Below are 23,708 nucleotides of genomic sequence, written 5' to 3' on the forward strand. Positions count from 1 at the left end.
TGCTCCTCACATCCGTTCACGTGCCATTGACCATTTGCACAGCTTTGGCCAATGTCACCTTGCGGTCCTTCGGTGTCACGTTGGTCCGTAGGTTGACGAGGAGACGCTCGGACAACCCAGCGACGGTAATAGACCTTTGAGTTGGCAATAACATCCATCGGCTGAAGCTTGGGCGTGGTGTTTGGCGGCAGGAAGAGGACTTCCACGGCGTTAAGCAGAGGATTGATGTGATGTGCACTACAGTTATCTAGCAGAAGCACAACTTTCCATTTCTTGCACGCCACGTAGTTGTCAAAGATGGTCAACCATGTCCGAAGGCGCTCCCATGTCGTCCACGCCTTCCCATTTTGCACATACGTCACAGGAAGCGAAACCATGGCAGCAAAGCCCCGCAGTTTATGGGATTTTCCGGCGACCAGCAACCTGCGCTTCTCGCTGTCGTCTGTATTCGCGCACACCAGGACCATGACACGCTCCTTGCTCGTCTTGGTGCCGACGCACTTGTCGTCTTTTGATGGAAGCGTCTTGGCCGGGAGCAGCTGGAAGAGCACTCCCATCCCATCTGCATTATAAATGTCGCAGTCGGCATGCATGACGAAGATTCGGTTGAGATGTTTGTTCAGCCAACCTTGGAGTACCGTATCGTCGACAGACGCAGCCTCGCCAACAATGCTTTTGCAGGTGATGCTGTGTCGGTCCTTAAACCTCTGCAACCAGCCGGTTCCAGGCGTGAAGTCGTGCCCGAAGATGAACCCCAGGTTGCACGCTTTGTCGGTAAGAATCGGACCGCTGATTGGGACGCTCTTGGCACACGTGTCCAGAAACCATTGAAAGAGTGTGGCTTCGACATCCTCGTATATTGGCTTGAGTAGTTTCTTGCGATCTGCGCAGGTAGCATTGTTGTCTAGCACCGTGTCAATGTTGTCGGCGTTCTTAATTATTGTTGACAGTGTCAACGGAGTTACCTCATACTTCTTGGCAATCGCGGATTTCTTCGAGCAAAGCCGAACATCTTCAGGAGGGTCCATTTCACCTTCAGTGACGGGACCTTTCTTTTTATTGTTGGTGGTTCAGGGAGTGACATATTTCACAGAATCCAGGGATAGTCATAGTCGGCAGCGATAGGTTCAGTCAGGTAGGGTTTCGTGTAGTCCGTGTACTTTCGAGTAGGTCGGTACTCGGATGGCTAAGCGGAGGAGAAAAAACACCTTCGGGGCAGACGGGAATGGCCGAAGACCCAAAATTTCCCGCACAACATGCGCAATGGTGCACGTCATGCGTATTGCGGAGAAGACAACTTAACGAACAACACGAATTCCTCTCTCGCTCAGACAAAACGTGGCGGTCGCCTTAGTTGCGTTAAATCGGTACGCAGTTGCTTGTTTTTGTGGTTATTTTGTAGAAATATTCTGTAAATAGCTTTTTTTTTTTTTTCACTTAATTTGAGTACCGTAAAATACCGTAAGGAAGCCCCCTCCTGAAACATCGCCCACCCCCCGATTTCCATTGGACGTCAAGCAATGTTCGACAGGAATCGCGCATCAACAGAGCGATCTGCGTTACCGGTATGTCCAAGAAGCTAGTTCATAGCGGGCTCCCGCATTTTTGTCTGCAATCTGCTCGCGTGATATCGGCTCCCGTAATACGCGAGTTGTTCCCACGTGTATATTGCATCGCGAAATGCGAACCTGTTGCGTTCGCAATTTGTGCTATCCAGTCCAGAGTTCGTAGCAAATTCCTGTGCTTTTGTCGAGATCTGCGTGCGCGACATCAATTGTTACCTGTAACACGCGCAAGTTGTTCCCATGTGTACACGGTATTGCATTGTGAAATGAGATTCTGGCGATCTGCGGTATTTGTTTCCGTGACATGCGAGTTTGTACCGTATTTCCGCGTTTTTGTCCGCGATCTGCGCGCGATATAAATTTTTTGACAGGCAAGATTGTAGCGGGTTCCCGCGTCTTTATTGCACCATAAAACTTGAATCTGCTGCGTCCGCGATCTGTGGTCGCGGACGCAGGACACAGGAGTTCCATGACACAGGAGTTTGTAGCGAATTCCCGTGTGTCTATTCTATCGTGAAACGCAAATTTCCCGTGTCCGCCATCTGCGGTATCAGTTCCTGCGTCGCGTGGTTTGTAGCGGGTGCCCCGGTGCTTATCATTAATTTTTATTAAAGTTTTGCTGTGGCCTCCCGAAAGATAGCCCGCCCCATGTGTTTCACCATATATCGCTTCATTTTGGGTGAGCATTTTCACGGGATTTTACAATGTGTTTTGTAGCTTTTTTTCGCTCTATCTGTGGCGGGCCTCCTGTAGCTTTTCGTTAAAAGCGGGCTTGTTTCTTATTGCAGGCATACAAATGGCAACGGGAAATTTGTTTGTTTGTTTGAGAAAAAGTTTGAGACGTCATCAGACTGTCTTTTTTTTCCTGTCTTCAACTTTTGGTTGTTTCAAGATTTTCTCACCTAGTCTTAGGGGTTTTAAAAAATGAGAAAAATACGCCAAAGCTCCAATTGGGCATTTCAGCTAGCCGTGACCCACGGCTTCCATTTGCACCTATTTCAGTGGGTGATGTGATCTAGCGTAACCATCAAAAATAAACAAAACCCAATAAAGAACGCTGGCTCAAAAGAAAAACAAAATAGCTAACCTAGCCCGAGTTTTCATGTGACGATTTCAGTGATGTGATTGCTGCGCCAATTGCGCCAAACTGCGCCAAGGGGTTAACCCTGATACATTCTGCTACATTTTACCGAAAAATGGGTAATCTGCGCCAAGGCTGCACCAAAGCACCAATTTCGGTCGCCTTTCAAAACCGAAACTAAACTGGATACCGTAATTGAGCATGTCTGAGCTAGCTGGCGTAAGCGGCCGCCCGACACAAAGTACTTTGCATCAATCGTCCATCCGGTCTTGCATGGTTTTTCTCGCCGTTTCTCGTTTTGCGCCCTAGTCGTCTCGTGGGTCTCGTCTCGCGTCTATAAAATTTTTACAACGATAGATGCAAGCGCTGATGCAAGCGTGTGCAGACGCTTCGACGCTAGCGTGCCGGGTACAGCCATGCCGTAGGGAGGCACTCACTTGATCAAATGACGTTTTAGCGAATGCCCACATTTCACCGAATGACACTTTAGCGAATTGTCGGACGCCGCAAAGTGGCGTTTTGGGGTGGGCCAAGTGGGTTCACATTTTTGCAATGAGCCGCCGCAGGCTGTCGCCGCAAAGCGTCGTAAGCGCAGCGCGCGGCGGCGGCCGTGGCGGGAGAGGGGGGGGGGGGATTAACGCGCGCTTTTGTTATTCTCTAAAACGTCGATTCGCTCAATTATTGCTCTCCGCTAAAACATCATTCGCTCATGTGATATGGACTCAAAGCAATGGTTGTCGGAAAACTATATTTGGTCCCTGCCTACCAGTCACCGTGGTGTCATGACGTCGGGCGTTGCCGTGCCCACGTCGCTGCGGATATGGCGCTTTCTAAACTGAAACGTAAGGACCTCCGCAAGGTCAACAACATTCCTGTTCTTGTTTAAATCATACGTTACTATAAAAGTCCCTCTTTAACTCAAAGACAGCTGTGTCGAAGTATTGATTACCTAGGTTTCTCTCGGTGGGCTTCCTTTCGAGAGGAACCCGGGTACGTAAAAAAATCTGCCGCAAAAGAAAGTTGGTGAAGAGAAGTGAGCTAAAGCAAGGAAGGCAATGTCTGCACGCTGAACCCGCACAGCGCATTTGTTTGTCTCAAGTTCAGTCGTTGCGCAAAGCGCTCCAACTTTTTGACCCTGGCTCGCCAAGTCTTGCATCGACGCGCTCAGGCTCTTTTTTTTTCGGTGAGTTTAGCTTGTATCTCGTCTGCAGGCCTGGCAAGCACGCGCTGCTGGACAGTTACATTTTGTATACAATTTTGGGAACCAGTTGGCGAGGGAGCGGAGTGGCATGGTTTCGGTTTCGATTGAACAGCCGTCTCCGCTCGCGCGACGAAGCACATGCGACTGCAAGCTGCCGAAGTTGCCCTCACGTGCATGCGAACATTATTGCACGAGAAAGGCACCAGCCGGGTCGTTTGCAATCCATTGCTTTACGTTTGCTTATTTTAACGAAAATCTGGCACGTCGGGAACAGTAAAATGTTGGCAAGCGGTTTTACGGAATTGCTTGGCAACGCCTGCAGCGGGATGTCTCAATGTCTCTTTGGAGACATTGAAATTGGACATTCATTACTTGTCGAAGGCAAAGCGAGGCTTGCAGCACCCTTGCAGAAAGTTTCGAAAAGCGAAACGAAAAGCACCTGCTAGTCGTAATGCAACTTTTTCTTGTGTACAGTTCCGCTTTGCACTGCAGTAGTTAGGTGTTTGATCAGTTGGAGACTGCTTCGCTTTATTCTATTATATAACTAGTAAACCTAATGCTGTGATATTTTCTACTGAGCTGGTCATTTTCAAATAAATTTTAATATGTGCAGTTTGGCTCTTATTTATTGATAGCGGGTACGTACATATGTTTATCATTTAACTGAAGCATTGCAAAATGTGTCATGTCATTGGCATTTCGGTTAACATGTTGAAAGACTCCGAGCTGGTCTAACTTGACCATAATTTGTTTATTGCGGCGAGCAAAGTGCCCTTCATCTGTCCAGCACTTAAAAGAAATATATATATTTTTCTAAGAATATCTGCTCCAAAAGCCACTTTTGCTGCTCCAAAACACTGATTTGGCTGCTCCAAAACAATGTTTTGGCTGCTCCAAAGGCCGATTTTGCTGCTCCAAAACACTGTTTTGTCTGCTCCGAAAGGTGCTCCAGAACGGCTTAGGCCAATCACATCACTGCGATTTGGAAAGTGCAGTGCAAGTGCAGATTGCCACTGGTTGCACTCACTCCACGCTTTCGTGGCCATTCTCGGTGCTTCTGCATACGAATTCCTATTTAACATATCTGTAAAAGTAACTTGAGGCGATCAGAAATTCGTAACTCAACCAGCAGCAGATAGAGGTGGGTCAAATTTATTGGGTGTTCAACACATGCTTCCATAACCGCCATGGTGGTGTGTCGGCTGCTAGGTACGAACTGGAAGTAAATAATACCCATAGGGCAGCTGCTGCCAAACGCCGGTCACCTATTCAGTCGGCGCTCCGGTGTTATCTGTGTAACGTCACTTCCGTGACCAAGTTTTCGTGACATCGATCTTTTAACTTTGCACATCCTTCCAAGCAGGGATGGGCAAAATACATGCAAATATGTATCGAAATACAAATAGAAAATACTTCGTCAAAAATGTATTTAATTACAAATCTAATTACATTTCCAAAAATGCATTTAAGTACAAGATACAAATACACCCAAATGTATTTGGTCTCTTCCAAATACTTTTTCAAATACATTCCTCAAAATTTGCGTGAGCGACTTCAGGGCACCTGCAACGGGTTTCTGGGTATCATTTTAATTTTGCATTGCACACTCGGGAGTTAGTGTGCGAGGCTCTAGTAACGTAATAGAAATATAATCACAAAACAATGTAATCAGCTTGGACGTAATAGGTGAAAAAAGTAGAGAGCTTCAAGCAGGTTTTTTTTGTCGATTACATTTTGGTATAGACCAACAAAGAACCGAGACGACCAAGACGTGCAGCACTAGCTAGAGAATTTTTTATTGTTGCAACTCGCACCAGTTACGGAAATCTTGACGACTCGCGCATTTAGAACGTCCCAGGCAAAAATATGGATGGAAATCAGGCTGGAAAGCATCACAAGTTGTCACAGGCACTTATTTAGCCAGCCTGCCTGTGAACGTCGAATTCGTCACTATTCTTGCCCCGGACTAGCACCGTAATCACAAAGTCGCTAAACACTTGTGCTTGATTGAGAGACACTGCATTTGGTGCAGAACATAGTTTTCTTCCCGCTCTGGACAGTGCCTTTAAAGTAAAGCCGGAGGACAAAAAGAAAAAAGCCCCATGGCCGAATAAATGATGGAGACTATATCTTACAACCACAAGCATAAAAACAAGAGCTGTAACTTTGGCAATAACATTTATTTAACGTAATAGAGGCAAGTGCAACATTAAAGAGGAGACCTTCTCAGTACAGTGTAATTTTGGTACGTGCTAATTGGTGAAGTTTTGACTAGTACGACTTCAGCAGCAGAAGCTTTTCGAACAACGTGTCGCTAAGACGACGCCTGTTGGGGCACAGAATGAGGCTGCCAAGGGAAAATAGGTGCTCTACGGGGGCAGACGAACTTAAGTTTTTAAGTTTGTATTGTACCCTAAATAGACGCGCTTCACAGCAGGGTACTCATGCAGCATTGTGATCGAGGTGCGCGTGTCCTGCAAGTAACGGAACACCTCAAGACGTACACTGAATGCGCTCGACGTCTCGGTCGAGGGAGTGTGACCCGCAAAGTTAAAGAATGCGTCGCTTTCATCTGGTTGCGGCGCACAGTTCGCAGTAGACCCTGTCGACAGATCCTGCGCAGCTTGCACGAGGAGATCGCTGATGTCATGCATACCATCGCGTGGCATCCAACGGGTCTTGAAATACGGGTGACTACAAGAAGCGATAATGGCTGGCTTGTCACCCAGGCACAACCAGCTCTGGAAACGTCTCTCCAGACTGTCCAGGGCAGCCTGTGCAATGTTTTCCGTGTGCGGACTTTGTAAATTTTCCCGAACTTGTTCCAGCTTTGCTCGGACCGTGAACAACAGCGAAAGCAACTCGCCGTAGTAACCACTGTTGCTGCTTCCTTGCAGGCGATCAAGCGCTGAAATTAATGAGTGAACTGTGAGCACAATGATCCAGTATGCGCTACATAAAATAAAAGAGGCGAAGGCACGCACGTTATAAAGCAATTATTGTCCACGTTATGTATATTACTTTGTGGCATATGAAATTAAATCAGGGTGCAAAAATGACAGGGACGAAGATAGAAGCAGACAGGACGCACTCGTCCTGTGTGCTTCATTTTTTAAGTCCTTCCTTTTTTGCGCACTGCTTTTAATTTATTAGGTCATGAACCAACTCGCCTGCGTTGCTACTTTATTTCACTTTGTAGTAGGCTAATATTCATATCATAAATTTCGAGCTAATTAGGTTGTTGAATAATACTCACTATCTACCTGTAGCAATTGGCTTGAGTATGGTACAATATTCCTGAATAATAAACTCAATGTCCGAGGACTTCAATGAGGGTAGCTGGAGCTCGTTTGAGAGGTCTTGTAGTTTCTCTTGGTTCTGGGTGAGGACATCCATTGCATGGTGCAGAGAGTTCCAGCAAGTGATACAAGGGGCTGGTAGTTGCTTGCCAAGGATGGATGTAACGACTTCCGCTGATTTTGGCCGATTCAAGGCGCCCCAGTATTTCGAGCACTTGCTCATGACGCTGGAATGGAGGCATCCATAAGCATGGTTTGTGCTGATAGCTTTCTTGACGTCCGCTGTTGCAATTAAACTGAGCGTGTGACAGGCACACTGCAAGTGCTGTGACAAAAGCGGGCCTGGGGGCTCGATCTCCTCAAACGTGACGTGCTCAAAAATCTTCAGAATCTGTAAAAAAAAGAAATTGAAAGCCGTTTACAACTCCCTGTAACGCCGAATTAGAGCGCAGCTCTTGAGGAGGAGGAGGGAAGGGTACTGGGGGGGTCAAGTGACCTTGGGTGGGGGTCACGTGACCTAGGGGGGTCACGTGACGATGCCGATGACGTCATCAGTAACGAAGACGATGCGGTGACGTCACTGATGATGTCATCAGTGATGATGACGTCATCAGTGATGATGACAATGACGATGCGGATGCCAGTGACGTCATCAGTGATGATGACGATGACGATGCGGATGCCGGTGACGTCATCAGTGACATCACTGATGACGTCATCAGCGACGATGACGATGCGGATGCCGGTGACGTCATCAGTGATGATGCGGATGCCGGTGACGTCATCAGTGACGTCACTGATGACATCATCAGTGATGATGACAATGACAATGCGGATGCCGGTGACGTCATCAGTGATGATGACGATGACGATGCGGATGCCGGTGACGTCATCAGTGACGTCACTGATGACGTCATCAGTGATGATGCCGATGCGGATGCTGGTGACGTCACTGATGACGTCATCGGGGGTCACGTGACCCCGGGGGTCACGTGACGAGGAGCCACGTGACGTTGGGTGTCACGTGACTTTGGGTGTCACGTGACCTTGGGGTGACCTTGGGGATCACGTGAACTTGGGGTGACCTTGGGGGTCACGTGACCTTGGGTGTCACGTGACCCTTGGGATCACATGATTTTGGGATGACCTTGGGGGTCAAGTGACCTTGGGATGACCTTGGTTACGCCGACGGCGACGGCGACGCCGCTCAAGCCGGGAATGGGCCCCTAAGAGCTGCGCTCTAAACAAATCCAGGCACAATATAGTTGGGTTGTAAAAGGCCTAAACTCTCAACTCTTAGAGCTTGCCCATACCTGCAACACACGCTTCGTCGAAGGCCAAATTCTTTGAATGCCTTCACAAAATTTGTTGCGTTATCCGTGACCGTGCCAGTAATCTTTCCTGTAGGCAGGCAGTAGTCTGTGCAAACGTCCGAGAGCAACTCAGCGATTCTGTCGTAGGAGGGGGTGCCAGTAAATCTCCTGCAAGTAAGTGTGGCGGATTGTTGTTCTAGTGTCGCTTCCGGTATCTGCAACCAAATCCGGTCGAGGAGGCTATAATAATGCGGTATATACATTATTTGTACAGAAGACAGGCCAGGTGGACGCATATTTAAGAAAGAGTATGACAAGATAAATAATGAATACCCAGTGGGCTGTCACACCCAGGTAGCTCTTAGTCGACGTTGACCACACATTGGCCGTAAGACACGTACAGTGGCATTTTAAGTTCCGCCCTAACTCTCTCGAGATGGGCATCGTAGTCAGAGTCGACTCTGCGACCCAGAGTTCTTCTCGACATGACATTTATGGTTTTTGGGCAAGTACCTAAAAAAAAAAAAGTAAAAAAATATGCCAGACAAAACTAAAATTCAATGATATAATCAGTCTACAATAACTGAAATATGACAAACAAAACTAAAATATGATGACATAATCAGTCTATTATAACTAAAATACACAAGCCAAACTGAAGGCCATAAAAAAACACCTTTGACGAAGGCCACAAACTCCGGCTGCTCGCCGAAGGTCAAAGGAAGCATCCCTTTCACAATCAGATCCGTCAATAAACTGTCCAACTTGGTCTGCGTGACCATGGGAGCCTTTGGGACAGCCGCAAGCACTAGTTTCGTTTGCTTGAGGGCTGGTTCGGGGTCAGCGGTGCATTCTCTCTTTTTTTGGTTTGGATCACGCCGCACATGCTCATCGCACTCGACAAGAATGAGAGGATGAATACGCTACGCCAAATAAACAGAATTATAATAATGATACGGTAAAATCAGTGGCCCAAAATAAAAAGCTCAAGATCTAAACGAAAATTAGGATACCTTCAAGTGTGTCCTAAAGTTGGAAGTTGCCTACCGTGACCCTGAAATGGTCTTTTGGCATGACTGGCAGATGGCCTTCACAAGCTTGTCTTCTTCCACAATGACCTTAAAAAATTTTCCATCAAGGATATTCGGATTTTTCGCCTCTGACGATGTTGACGATGAATCAGCCATGCCCTGCCCTTGTATGTGTAGAAAAAGGCCCTTTGTGTACAAAACTATACGCCAACTCATGTTTACAAACAAACCGGAGCGTCCCTAGCGGACGCCACCGGCGCCGCGCATGCGCGGTGGACGGTGGGCAAGAAGCTCGCCGTTGCCCATAAACAAACCATTGAATTGCATTGTTGTCGGCGTCGGTGTGAGTCCCCGTGCTCTTTTTCGCATTGGAATTGTTGATTCTACGTCCTCCTAACAATGTCTGTCTACTTGAGTGGCTTCAGCAAAATTAATGAGGCTCGTTACATTGCAAAACTTTGCTTGAATAATGTGACGTGTGGCAATTCATTTCACGTGGACGCCGCAGAATGGGCGCTAAAGCGTGACTCCCACGATGAGATTCATCTCGCTATTTTCAGTCGCGACGTCGCTCGTGCTGCAAAAGCGTGGGCCGTAGCTGAGATGGTGGACGTCGATACTGAAAACTGCAAGTAGAATCGGGCATCACAAGTCGGTGACAGCCACTGGTAACAATGATCAACATCTTCTTGTATCTACTATTTACACTTAGCCTACTTACCCCAACCAACCTTCAAAAGTGTTTAGAGACCTGCACTTACTTATCGCAATTACCGGGTAAACGTTTGGTTTACGGGCCGCTTTCGTTTGAACGAGCCGACGACAAAAAGCAGACAAGTCTGAAAGGGCAGACGACAGTTCGAACGGATGCGCAGTGGAGTGCGGGCAAGAAGCACCGCGTCCCGTGTCAACAAACCATTCAAATGTCACGTTGTCGGCGTCTGTGTGAGTTTGCATACTCTTTTTCGTGTTGGAATTGTCAATTCTACGTCCTCATGGCAATGTCTTACCACTTTAATTGCCTGAGCGAAATTATCAAGGTTCGTTACGCTGCTAAACTTTGCGTAAATAATTTGACGTGCGGCAATTCATTCGCATGAACGCTGCAGAATGGACGCCAAAATCATGATGAGATTCTTCTACAGTAAAACCTCATTATAAAGAAGTTGAAGGAGCGGTCGTAATTATTTCGTTATAACCATTAGTTTGTTATAGCCAATGTCCATTTCTTCCAACTATTCAAGCAAAGGGAATTATGATTGCTTTGTTATATCCATTAGTTTGTTATATCCCATTTTGTTATAACGAGGTTTTACTGTAGCTATTTTCCGTCGCAACATCGCTCGTGCTGCAAAAGTGTAGAAGGTAGCGGCGATGATCGACGTCGATACTGAAATTCGGAAGCAGGAACAGACCAAGCGTAACAAGTTGGTGACAGCCACTGGTACCAATGATCGATATCTTGTATTTACTGTTTACACCGAGCTAAATTAAGTCTTTTGAGGCTGCAATTACTTCTTATTGCAATCACCGGGTTAAAGTTTGGTCTACGGGCCGCTTTTGTTTGAACGAGCAGACTAAAAGCAGACAAGTTCGAAAGAGCAGACGACAGTTCGAACGATCAGACGGCTGTGTGAATTTGGAGACGCGCTGAGCCCGCAGGTGGTCCCGACAACTTGGCGGTTTTCTCCCGTTCATGTTGGAACACAACAACTACATCTGGCGAGCACAAAATGTTGGCCGCACAAGCAATCATAGTTCGACAGCGTCTGGTTTGCCCTTGTCACGGCTATTATCCACGTTCTCAGACGAACGGAGGGGACAGAAACACATGAAAACTGATCTTCAAATTTTTCCAGACTCTCTTGATACAGCCCCGTCGCAGCATTTTGACGAGAATGCAGGTTTTTTGTCTGGTTTCTCCCAAAAGAACGCAGGAATGCATGTCTCGCACCGCGACTACTGCCCACCACCCCAGACTGGAAGTGCGCCCGACGCGCCACCACCGTTGCGTGACGTAGCAGAGTTGAGTTTGTGTATAAGACTAACATGGGACGGTCTTTCAAAGGCGACAGAACGTCATATGGTATCGCTTTTACCTCTGCTGACGAACTGTCAGTCCGGTATTAACACCGAGAACGAACACAAGCGTTGCCATTTTTCCAGCTAACTGATTGGACTATGTTCTTTTCTCATGTCACGGCAAAGGTACTATCGCAAAAGGACGTAACAACATCACGCTAGCGTGCGCTCTTTCTGAAGAGTGCTTTCCTGGTGACTTGTAAAAGAACTGCAGGTGACGTCAGGGCCAGCTCATGTAAAACGCACGGGGTGAGTCCGTAAATGCAAGCTAAGCGCCGTTATCATCTCCCCGCGTAGCAGACTCTGTTTCACATTCAGTCAGAGCGCATCGAACGCTGCGGGCCATCCCAGCCAACCCAGCGCTGGGAGAGTATCACGTGACCTTCCGGTTGGAAGGAGCGACACGCGGCTCAAGGCCTCGCCACGCGCTCTCAACGCTGGATTGGCTGGGATGGCCCGTAGTTCCGCTGCGCTCCAACCGAAGATGAAAACGCAGTATTCGCCTCGAGATCGAACCGTCACGCACACGGTGGCGAAAGGCGGAACTATGCCTCAATTTGCACTCACTTGGAGTACAGTGAAGGCTACAGACGCATGGTCGAAGCTTTAAAAGGCACTAATTTAGCGTCTAGCTAGAAGCAGTGTCTCAAGCCAAGATCTCGTATCTCTGGCGTTGCTTGTGGTTCATGTTGAAAGCGGGGACGGTTGTGGTCATCTCCTCTGCGTTCACGAAAGAATGCCCATAGGAGACCATGGATAAACAAAAGCACGTGTCCCCACTTTTGAAACTGGATCTCGAGGTGAATAGTGCGGGTTGACTAAAAAGAAAAAAAGCTAACAGAAAAACAAAATCGAAAGACGGATGCCGCCGAACGCTGTCAAAAGAAGCGATGTATTGATCAGCAATCTTTTTTTCTTTTTTGTGAAATGATCTCTCTCCTTTCACCCAAACCACGCTGTCACCCAGGGAGATGATAACGGCATTTCGCTTGCGTCGACGGGCTGCCCCCCGTGCAGTCCACATGGACTGGCCGTCGCATCAGCTTTAGTTCTTTTGCAAGTCACCAAGCAAACGCTCCTCAAAAAAAAACAACGCATGCTCGCGTGATGTTGTTAAGTACTTTCGCGATAGTACATCCATTTGGCTCACATACATCAATTTGGCTCACAAGATATTAAGATTGCAGAAATAAAAGTAAAATGAAATTAAACAGAAACCAAAAAGTTGTTTCGAAGTTATCAGCAGCCAATCCGCAGTCGTGCAAACGGTCAGTACAGGAGCATTTTTTTGCCGGGGCGTATTTTACCGAGGCGTAGAGGCTGGCAGGACTGTCAGTGGGAAAGGGTAGCTGCTAGGACTTGAATTTCTACGAAGGTCATGCGTTCCAGCTGTACCAATCTTTGCGAAATGTCTACACTTCGAAAAAGCAGTGAATTCACGAGATAGGATATTCGCAGCTCCAACCACGTGCTCTTTTATACTGGCTCCTCTGTTTCAACTTTCGTTCCCTAGGCCACGCCAGCTTCCGCTGCGCATTCCAATCGCCGCGAGCTCCCCGTTTCAACGCGTCATGTATCGACCACTAGATAGCGGCGACTCGTTTGGATTTGCGAATAGGAAACCACTTAGGGGCGCCTCTTTCAAAACTTACCCGTCGGTCGAGCTCCCACGAAGAAAAGTTTGCACTGCGACAAGCACCCCACTCATCCGGACGAATCTCGTGGCAGGAGGCACTAGCGCTGTTGCATGTCAGAAAACATGCAAGTCCTTTGCAAGCTCAACAAATTAAAAAAAAAATGAAAAAGCCTCCTCACCATTTCTAGACACCCAGTACTTCGAATCCTCCAGCCTCCATGGCTTCGGTCATAGAGAATGTTTTATTGTGCTATTTGCTTTTCGTGTGCTGTGTGCGCGCGCGCACGCGTCTGCGTGTGTGTAGGAAAAGGAGCAGGAAGGGGGGGGCAAGAAGTTTGTTTCTGCAAGGATGGCTCGCCTCCGACTCCCTTTTGCACGAGGCGTTCGATTCCGACCTCCCCGACGGTGCACAGACAGCGCCCTCAGGTCGGGGTCCCAGGAAGGCGTGGCTGGCAGTTTCAACGTCTCAGCATGAGACGATGCATGCCCGGCGTGCCGGGGCGCCTGCGGTGAGCGAGACGCGAACTGCCGCAGGACTGGTGTATGAAGAGTTTCTTGATTTGTTGTTGCCGTTGGCGTTGAGATGAAGAACAAGCAGCTTTGGACGCGTCTTAGGATGAGCAAAATGAGTCGTGACAATAAATTTGAGGGATGTATTTTCACCCACAAAAATGTATTTAATTACAATTGTATTTGAAATACAGTGTAGACCGCATATAACGTATGTCTCGGGAGTCGCGAAAATCCGCACTATAAGCGGTACCGCACTATAACCAAAACATCAATTTTTCAGGCCAAAATACATGCCATGAGACAACTTACCTTTGTAAAAGAATTTATTTTATGTTAGATGAAAAATAAAGCTTAGTTTGAGGAAAGTCTTTATTTCACCAGACTAGTACAGTTCTGTCTCAAGTGTGTTACACATTTTCAACGAAATGAGTGGCTTTTGCCTGGCGCAGCCTTTTAACGACGTCGCGGGTTGTGGACGGACGTTGCGAGCGTTCAGGATTGCTAACCCTAATCACTTTTCTCCGGAGATGAAAACGCGTGAAAATTCGCATCCTTCATACGGTACGCGCCAGTAATACCTTGAACTTGAGCACACGCATGAAATGCGCCAAGTAAGAAATCCGGGCGATGTTCGAGGACACAAATGCTTAGAAATCACCACTCTAGTCGAAGTAAACAAACACAACGACACGGGCGTTTCTGCCGTCTTGAGAGCGCCGCCACGACATCGCCGCACGAGTAGGTGGATCTTCCCTTCTAGTACGTTCTGGGTTATCATAGCGACACACAACGAAAATTCACAGTCAAGGATAGCGCTTTTACGCAGAACGATGAGATGAACGCCGTCTACGACAACGATCACAACCGACGCCATGTTTGCGGAAAAGAAGCAGCCGGCCCGCGACCGGCATGCAACGCGCGCGAACACTTCTCCTCGACCTGCGATTGGTCTGTCGTTGCGGTTGTTTGTTTCTTTGTTTCCAACGCAGCGGAGGGACGCACACACGTGAACGACTCGTGCGTGCGTCCCTCCGTCGCTATGGCAACTGAAGCCTCTCTCTTCGATTCTCCCCGCGTTTTCGAGCAACCTCCTCGCCCCGCGAGTGCAGTTTGCGGGTCGCGCCGTTATCTAGTGTCGCCCAGGGAAGCGAGCTCGCTGCTCCGGTCGTCGGCGCAGTCGGCAGGCTGTGCCAAAAACCGCACTATAACCGGTATTTCCCTTCGCGCGCCTGCATTTTAAGCGGTATGTAATTACATGGAGTTCTATGGGAGGTGAACCGGTGGTTTAAAAAAACCGCGTTATACCCGGTCCTGCACTATAAGCGGTTACGTTGTAAGTGGTCTATACTGTACCCACGTTTTAGTATTTAAATACACACGTCAAATACATTACCCAATTTGCAATTAAATACAAATGCAAAATACACAAAGTATTTGAAATACGTATTTCAAATATTTGAAATACTGCCATCCCTGCTTGCAAGTGTGGAGAAAGAAAAAGTTGGTATAGGTTGTCGTTTTCTTCACAAAAGAAGCTGCATTTAGGAGGCTAATAGCCTAGTTAAACAGGCACCCTTAACCACAGTTAAGTGTGGCTGTGGTCAGACTTTACTAGATTTAAGGGTGTCTGACACGCATCCTAAACCGACATTTCTAAGATCAGTCAAGTTGACAAGCTGCCCGAACACCTGGTGCACTTCCGTGCCACGTCCACTCAAGGGCGCTCGTTACGCTGTTGGCCCATCCCATGGACAGAACCGGTAGAATGTTTTTTTTAATTTTTATTTAAAGAATACTGCGGCTCACATCTGTGAGCCATAGCAGGGGTGGTTACATAATGGCATGATGTGATGTACTTATGAGCACTTTCTCGTGGCGGAAGCGATTGCTTCAACAAAAATATCAAGTGATGGGAGGGTGACTATTTCATTGAATTCACATTGGTTCCAAAGAAAAGTGAATCAATCGGGATTTTGGGGGCAAAGCTCCTTAGGGTCTAGCCTTATCCGTCTGGTGTCTGTGCTCACATCGATCTTGCTGGTGCTGGTGCTCGTGCTCTTGAGCTATCATGCTTACGTGCTCGTGTAAAGCAAAAAAAAAAATGACTAAAAAAAAAAATGTTTGCGCAGTCAACAGGATTTGAACCTGCGCGGGGAGACCCCAATGGATTTCTAGTCCATCGCCTTAACCACTCGGCCACGACTGCGGGACAAGCAGGGGGCTCTGAGATGTGGTAGTAACTCAAGAGCTGGGGATGTCGTGGATGAAACGTTGCATGTAGCCACTCAATGTCTATACAGGAGAGGGCACTGCGGTCAAATGCGCATATAATCGCGTTAAACTTTGCATGCATTGGCTCAACTTTTGTAGACGAGAGGGCACTGCGGTCGAATGCTGCAATGTGTATATAACCGCCTTCCATACCACACATTCTCTTTCTGACATGGATGAAAACGAATAAAAGGCTCGGTATACTGCAGCTCAGCGTCTACGCAGACAAGCACCAGCAGAGCTTCGCCCCAATCAACATCATTCACTACATGGAGATGCGGTAATTTTTGTGATAAACATTATGTTTATGCAAACGTTTGGACCGAAAGGGTGTCACTCAATAATAATTCTTCTCCTATCTGTCCGTACCTGCTCTTGCGTGCAGTCAGCAAAGAAGAACTGTTTTTGAGTGCCACTTGTCCGTGGAGCTCGACAACTGATAGATCTAAGAATGTTCTTGCAAGCTGCAGTTCCACTTAAGTAGGTTTAGCAGTTACTACTAACTATACCGCAGTTACATAAACACATGAACACCCCTAACTGCAGTCAAGTCTGTTCTCGGTCACACTTAACCGCAGTAAAGGGTGCCCATGCGACTAAAATATTAGGGGGGAAAGAAGGAGGGGCATTGCATGCCCCTTCTTTTTCTTTCCATCTGCCCAGGTTTCCTGAAACCTTGTTCTCTCCCGTGGGCAGGACGCAGCCCGCTGTGGGTGGCGGTGGCCAAGGTGGACGTGGTGATGGCGCAGCTGCTGCTGGACGCGGGGGCTAAGGTGCTGCAGGGCAAGCGCTTCCTGCACGATGCGGTGAGCTCGGCCGTGCCGGAGCTGCTGCAGCTCCTGCTCCGCCGGGGCGTGTCGGTGAACACCCGGGACGTCCACGGCAACTCGCCCCTGCACCTGGCCATCCGGAAGAAGAGCCCCAGCATGCTGCGCGAGCTCGTCCAGTTCGGTGGGTGGAACGTCGGGCCCGCGTCGCGCTTCCGAGGTTACCCCCCCCCCCTCCACCACATTGCTTAAAACGCACCTCCGACCGGCGCGTTTATCCTGGCGGTGTTGCGGCAGAGGTTGCACCCTAGCTTTACGGTCCTGGAAGCTTTTGGCAGCCAGGAATTGGGATATCATGACGATAGCGACGACGCTCGTTTTCGCTCGAGTTTTGTGCCGGAACTTCTAGCACTAACTGCCGGTATTGCGACATCCCACGGCATGATGCTCCAACTTTTCCGATGTCATTCGTCGACACTTTGGGGCCGCTTTCGATGCACGGGCGGAATAATCGCACCGGTCGGAGATCCATTGAGGGCACTGCGATTGCCACGGTTGACGAGAGGGCGAGAGAGAAGGTTAAACGACCCTTCCAATTTGAAGTTGTTTAAAAAGGTGAGGAGCGCACCGTTTCATCATCTACGTTGTTAATTCGGGCGAGAATTTCAAATCTGCCATTTTGAAATTGTTTGTTTTCTTTGTAAATGCATTGTTCCCAAGCTTAAGAATTCTTGAAATGATGCTTAGGAATCATTTCTTGTTTATTGTAATAATAAAAAATGAAATCCATTTACAACTCCCTGTAACGCCGAATTAGAGGGCAGCTCTTGAGAAGGAGGATGGAAGGGTGCTGAGGGGAGAGTATTCCCTTTCTCTCTCCATCTCACCTCGTCATCCTGCCTGCTACTCCTCCTCCCCTCCTCCTCCTTCACCCCTCCGTGGCCCCCGTGAGGTCACATGACCCCCCCATGAGGTCACGTGACCTCACAATTACGCCAACAACGGCGCCGCTCAAGCCGGAAACGGGCGCCTAAGAGCTGCGCTCTAAAAAAATGAAAGACATTTAGAATTCCCTGTAATGCCGAATTAGAGTGCAGCTTTTAAGGAGGAGGAGGGTATGGAGAGGAGGGTACAGAGAGGAGGGTATGCCCCTCCTATTCCTCCATACCCTCCCCCTCCTCGTCTCCATCCTGCTCCTCTCATTCTCCTCGTTTCGTCCTCTCCCTTCCTCCTCTCTCCCCTTGCGACCCTCGTGACGTCACTCGTGAAGGTTGTGACGTTGGTGTGGCCTTCACGAGAGACCTTCGTGATGTCACTCGTAACCCTAGTGACCCTCGTGACATCACGTGGAACGTCATTGTGGCAAACATCCCATAATGCAATGCGCGGTTACGGTGATGGCGACGCTGCTCAAGCCGGAAACGGGCGCTCAAGAGCTGCGCTCTAAAAGACATAGAGGGTGGGGTTGGCAGGGGTCCCTATAAATGCTGCATTCCATACGTCGTAGGAGTTTGGAGACAAAGGTGGCTGCCAATTTTTGACTCCAAATAATATCTAGATGGTTGAGCGTATTGGTTTCTAATTTGCGATAACGACAGAGGGACATTGAAGACAAACAGGCAATGCAGTCTTTGGACTTTCAACGTTTTGTTGAAAGTCGAAAGCCTGTATTGTCTGTTTGTCTTCAATGTCCCTCTTTCATTATTGTAAAGTAATATGTATAGCATTACGAAACATGGAGTGCATATTATTGAATGATTTCTACACAGCGTTTTTGATTGTTGGGAGCCGGAATTTTGGAACAACAACACAGACCAGGAAACTTGAGTTACGTAGTCCCAAAAGCACAGCGACGCTGGCTCAGCTTGATAATTTGCTTTAATTCTAGTCAGACGACAAAGCCGCAACCATATCAGTTTTTTAGGCCCCTATGGCCGCCGCCATACTCGCACCCCCTTGCCAGGGGAGGATTTATGTGTCAGGTTTGAGGGGGTGGTCGGAATTTGACTGGGGGTTTGTCTGCAAAGAGATGCAATGCCACGGGCAAAGGGTACATTTCTCTTTCACTAAATGCAGTGGGCAAGATTTTCTGCTAAATGTAGCGGGCAATTTAATCCCAAAACTCAGCGGAGGCATATTCTTCAATCCTAATAGTTGGCCCTAAGCATTTTCTAAAAGGAAATCTTTACAAAATAAAATTCTCTAATTCGCTCGAAATTCGTAAAAAAAGAAAAGTTAAACTTTCATTCTAGAATTGTCTTCTATCTTAGAGATCTTCCGATACTCGGCCAGCGTTTGTTTTACCGCCACGACACGACCGACTCGATCAGTCAAAATGCGAACACGTAAAGTCAACTCGCAATCCTAAAACACATTTTGCACGCAGCGTCTGTGCTAAAAAATCTGCGCTATTTCCACTCTTACGCAGCAAAGTGCCCGGGGACACAACACGCCCCTCAACTGCCTTCCACCTTTTTTTTTTTTTGCTGCGAGAGCAATTGCGTATTTTGTTTTTTCGGACGGCTGGAAGTCAGTCAGCCCCAGTGTGCGTCTTTTGTCTCCGCCGTTGCTGAGAAATTTAGCCGGTACAGTGCCACTGCTAGCCGGGGGTCTTTAATGCGCGTTGGGCAGTGGTGGCGGGCGCACGAGCACATGCCGGTACGATGCTCATTCAATCTGATCGAAACAATCCGGAGTGAACCGATACCAGCTAAAAGACCGAGCCTGTCCTTCCCAGACGTCTTCACTTGTTGACTCATGCAGCGCCTCCTGCCTCGCTTTAGCGTCGTTGGTGGCGCGTCTTGCAGCGTCTCACATCTTTGCGTCATGGTGATATTGGCACGCGGCGATGCGAAGACGGAAGCGTCGAGGTTTCAGCATGTTAGCCGCCCTGGGCGGGTCCACTAGCAATGACGTCGTTTTCACTGCGTCAGCGTAGTTTTCCCCGCTGCACAACAGAAATTGCAGCGCAATTGGACGAGGTCTTACCATTTGAAAGGGTTTTAGAGCTCTGCGGAATCGCTTTTTATATTGCCGGTGCACAGCTAGACACGAGAGCAAGTGATCGGTGGATACGGGAAAAGTAAAAGCGGAAGAAATCAAGTAATATGAAGTTTCTACGCACTGAGCTTTTGACGCTAGAATGATTTCTAAAAGGAAATTGGATCCTTGAAATCGAAACATAACTAATTCAGTACAAACTAAATGTGGCCATTTGAATATTTATTAGTGTATGGTATTTTGAAAACCTGTTTTCACTAGTGTAGTAATTGAAACAGTTTACGCTATTGTAACATAACTATCATCTCACACACAGTTTTAAAGATGGTGTGTATGTGTGTCTTTCTTGCATCTTTTTTCTCATTCTGTTGTCTAGGTCTCATATGTGCCGCAATAATGCTTGACTAAGTATCTGCCTTGGGTTGTCTTCCGCACATTTATATTATCAGTGCATAGTCCAATATTCCAAACGGTGCCTATTCATACTTAAGAAAGAGAGACACTGCGACGTGTTGGACAGAGATGAGGGAGTAAAAACAATTTGATTGAAATACTAATCTAAAAAGGCCAAATGTTTTTACAAGGACTTCTTAAAACGATGCGTTATAACTAGGGGTGTGTGAATGCCGAATAGTAGTTTTCGAATCGAATACCGAATTGAATCAAGAAAAAAAAAGCAGAATAACGAATAGTGATTTTTAGGGGTGTGCGAATACTCGAATATACGAATTCGAATCAAATAGAAAGTTCCCTACAAATTTGATTCGCGGATCGAATTCCTAGTATTTGGTCACTCGAATATTCAATATATTCGGCCAAAGACCCGCGGTCGGCGCGGAGCTGACAAAAAAAGTTGTTTTTTCTCCCGATGTAAGCGCCGTATTGTTAGACAGACCATGCGAGAAACACCTTTTGGTCCTACCATTCCACAAAAATGTAACGCACAGGTTAGAAAAATGAAAAGTAACAAACGCAACAAACTTTATAGCCTGCAGATTTACTCACGATCGTGACTCAATCTACCCTTGATTCACAACCGAAACATCCCGCTTGCGCCGCTTCCAGAGAGGAATTGTTGGGAAACCAGAATTCCGCGCCATGCCTAATTCTTTTCACGAGTAAAGCCCCTCGTTTCAAATTGAAGCGCTGATGTAAAACACACTTGGCCGCACTCACAGAAATCGGCGACTGCACGATCACAGAAAGAAAATTATGTTAACCATATGTTAACCACGCCGATGAAACCAGCCGAGTATCGTCGTCATTCTTTTGGAACCGCAAGCCGCAAACTCTGATTCGGTAAATTCTTCAATGTTCGCACTTCCGAGTTTAGATGCACAGTCTTTCGGTGAATACCCGAGAGATTCTAAGCATGTTGCAGAATATTATGTGCAAGTTTTCCAAAAGCACCAAGAAACGTCAACCCCTTTACCCCAACATTCTGCGGCACCGGAATGTTCTTCTTGTTTTTGAAACACTAAAGCATTGTTTGTGCTCTTGGATGATGGAACATCAGCGCCACTCCCTTGAACTGCTCACCTTTGAGTCTATACATCTGCGCTTGTTGCTGTTGACATTGTCATGTGGAGTTGTACCTTCCAATTCTTGCGAGATGAGCCTACTCTTTGCAGCTGGCAATTAATTCTATAGTGGCGTCACCAAAGTAACTTTGGGTAATCCCTTCACAATTTCTCGTGGAAATCATAATGCAGAAATATGTTTATATTAATGTTACCAACACCGGAGAGGGCATCGAGGGGGGGGGGTAATTTCAAAGATTGCCTGGGGTGGTGTAATGTTAGGTCCACCTCTGGTTGTGTGTCTTTTCCTTTGTAAGAAAATTTGTCCTTAGATGGGGGAGGGGGGCAGGCCTTCCTTCTCCCCCAAAAGCCCTCCCTGCTCCCACCTGTAATGTCACCCCGGGTCCCTGTTCCCATTGGACGCTACCGTAACCATCGCTATAAAGAATGCAGTGATGTGATTGCTGCGCCAATTGCGCCAAATTGCGCCGAGGGACTAACCCTGCTACATCTTGCTACATTTTGACAAAATACGGGTAATCTGTGCCAAGCTTGCGCCAAAGGACCAATTTCGGTCACCTTTCGAAACCGAAACTAAACTGAGTACCGTAATTGAGCATGCATGAGCTAGGTGGCGCAAGCGGCCGCCCAACACAAAGTACCCTGCATCAGTTGTCCATCCGGTCTTGCATGGTTTTCCCGCCATCTCGCGTTTCGCGTTCTGGTCGTCTCGTGGGTCGCGTCTCGCGTCTTTTTTTAACATATTTTCAACAATAGACGCGGGTGTGCGCGGACGTTCCGACGCTAGCGTGCCGGGTACCAGCTATGCCGTCATGCTGTGAAACGAAACCACGTTTTTGCGCGGCGGGAGTTACTTTGTGAGCTGAAGCACTCGCTCCTGACAGCAACAGCCGTAAAACGCTCTTAGGTCGCCACCATAATGCTGATGCTGATGCGGCTGGTGCGCCTTTGCGCCCTCTATCATCTAGAAATTTTCTGCCACTTTCTTAGACTATGAAGACGTGCTCAGCGCGGTTCTCTACCTAGGTTTTTGCGGTTTTGTATTCAACGTTTTCTCTCCCCTCTTGAAAGTTTCCACTTAATTTGTTTTATGCGTGCTACGTACCCTTTTAGTGTTATCTTCCATTGTGAGAAATAAGGCTGGTAAGTGCCTGCCATTCAAGCTTTTCTGCTCGACATTCACGGGAAACGAAGGAGGTGAAGGACGTCGAACGACCCTCCACGCGATTTTGCGAACATTGTTCTCCTCCCTCCCAGAGATAATCCGCGTAGAATCCTCAGTCACCTCCAAAAATAGTTGTTGGGGTGGGAAACGGGTCAGATGCGTTCGTTCCTTTGACTTGGTGCTGTTGTGAAAAAAAGGAAGCTTTCCCCAAAATGTGCCCCAAAACGAAGTCATCTCGGATTCCGTCCGATCGTCAAGATGCGACTGTTGTTGACTGTGACTGTATTATTTGAGATCTTTCTCAAATAAATTCTTTTCGGATAATGCTGCATCGTGTGGTACATACAATATATTGTTTGAATGTTAACACTTTCTGAATTGAATGTCCATGCCCTGTCCATCGCTAAACACATTATTTGTGAGTGTGAAAAGTGCATGCCTTTCGGCTCTCTTCTGGTGTAATTTATTTTTGACAGCCAAGCGCTTTGTCGTTTGTCATGTGGCGAATCGTGCGGAGCCGTCAACACATATCGTAAAAAAGCGTACAGAAAAAACTAGAACTATACATTGAAGTCGCATTCTTTGTGACTTCAACGTATGGCGCTTTCTAAAATGAAACTAAGTACCGCCGCATGTTCATCAACATTCCTGTTCTTGTTTAAATCATACGTTACTATAAAAGTCCCTCTTTAACTCAAAGACAGCTGTGTCGAAGTATTGATTACCTAGGTTTCTCTCGGTGGGCTTTCTTTTAAGAGGGACCCCAATAAATGAAAAATCTGCCACAAAAGGAAGTCGGTGAAGAGAAGCGAGCTAGAGCAAAGAAAGCAGTGTCTGCATTCTGAACCCGCACAGCGCACTTGTTTGTCTTGAGTTCAGCCGTTGCACAAAGCGCTCCAAGATCTTTTTGACCCTGGCTCGCGATGTCTTGCATCCATGAGCGTACCAACCGGGGGGGGCCAAGCGCTCGCCTCCCCCCACCAGTTCTCAGAGTGGGGGGGCAAGGCATGTTTTGCCCCCCCCCCCCTCCTCCCCCCCCCCCCCCCCCCCCCCCTGAAACAGCTGCCATGTGGCAGGGAAAACACTGGCCGGTGGCGCCCAAAGGATACCCAAGGGCACCGGCCCCCGGCCTCTGGGGGGGGGGGGGAGGTCTGGTTTGTCCCCCCACTCAAAAACAAGTTGGTACGCCACTGCTTGCACCGATGCGCTAAGGTTATTTTTTTTTGTTGTTGTTTCTTGTATG

At 47.7% G+C, this 23,708-nt stretch overlaps 1 protein-coding gene across 2 annotated transcripts in view; it reads left to right on the forward strand.

The window, feature by feature from the left end:
* The window catches only part of LOC115315757 (ankyrin-1), a 59,829-nt gene that overhangs the window by 31,541 nt on the left and 4,580 nt on the right, over nt 1-23,708 (forward strand). Inside the window, exons 6-7 of one of the 2 annotated variants that reach the window (XM_040502609.1) lie at nt 682-774; nt 16,689-16,943. In XM_040502609.1, coding sequence (XP_040358543.1) covers nt 682-774; nt 16,689-16,943 — 348 coding nt within the window. The remainder of the gene's footprint in view (nt 1-681; nt 775-16,688; nt 16,944-23,708) is intronic. The other variant, XM_040214904.2, reaches the window with a different exon arrangement.

This window comes from Ixodes scapularis, unplaced genomic scaffold (assembly GCF_016920785.2).
Source record: "Ixodes scapularis isolate PalLabHiFi unplaced genomic scaffold, ASM1692078v2 PGA_scaffold5__190_contigs__length_132052651, whole genome shotgun sequence".
Classification (NCBI taxonomy): domain Eukaryota; kingdom Metazoa; phylum Arthropoda; class Arachnida; order Ixodida; family Ixodidae; genus Ixodes; species Ixodes scapularis.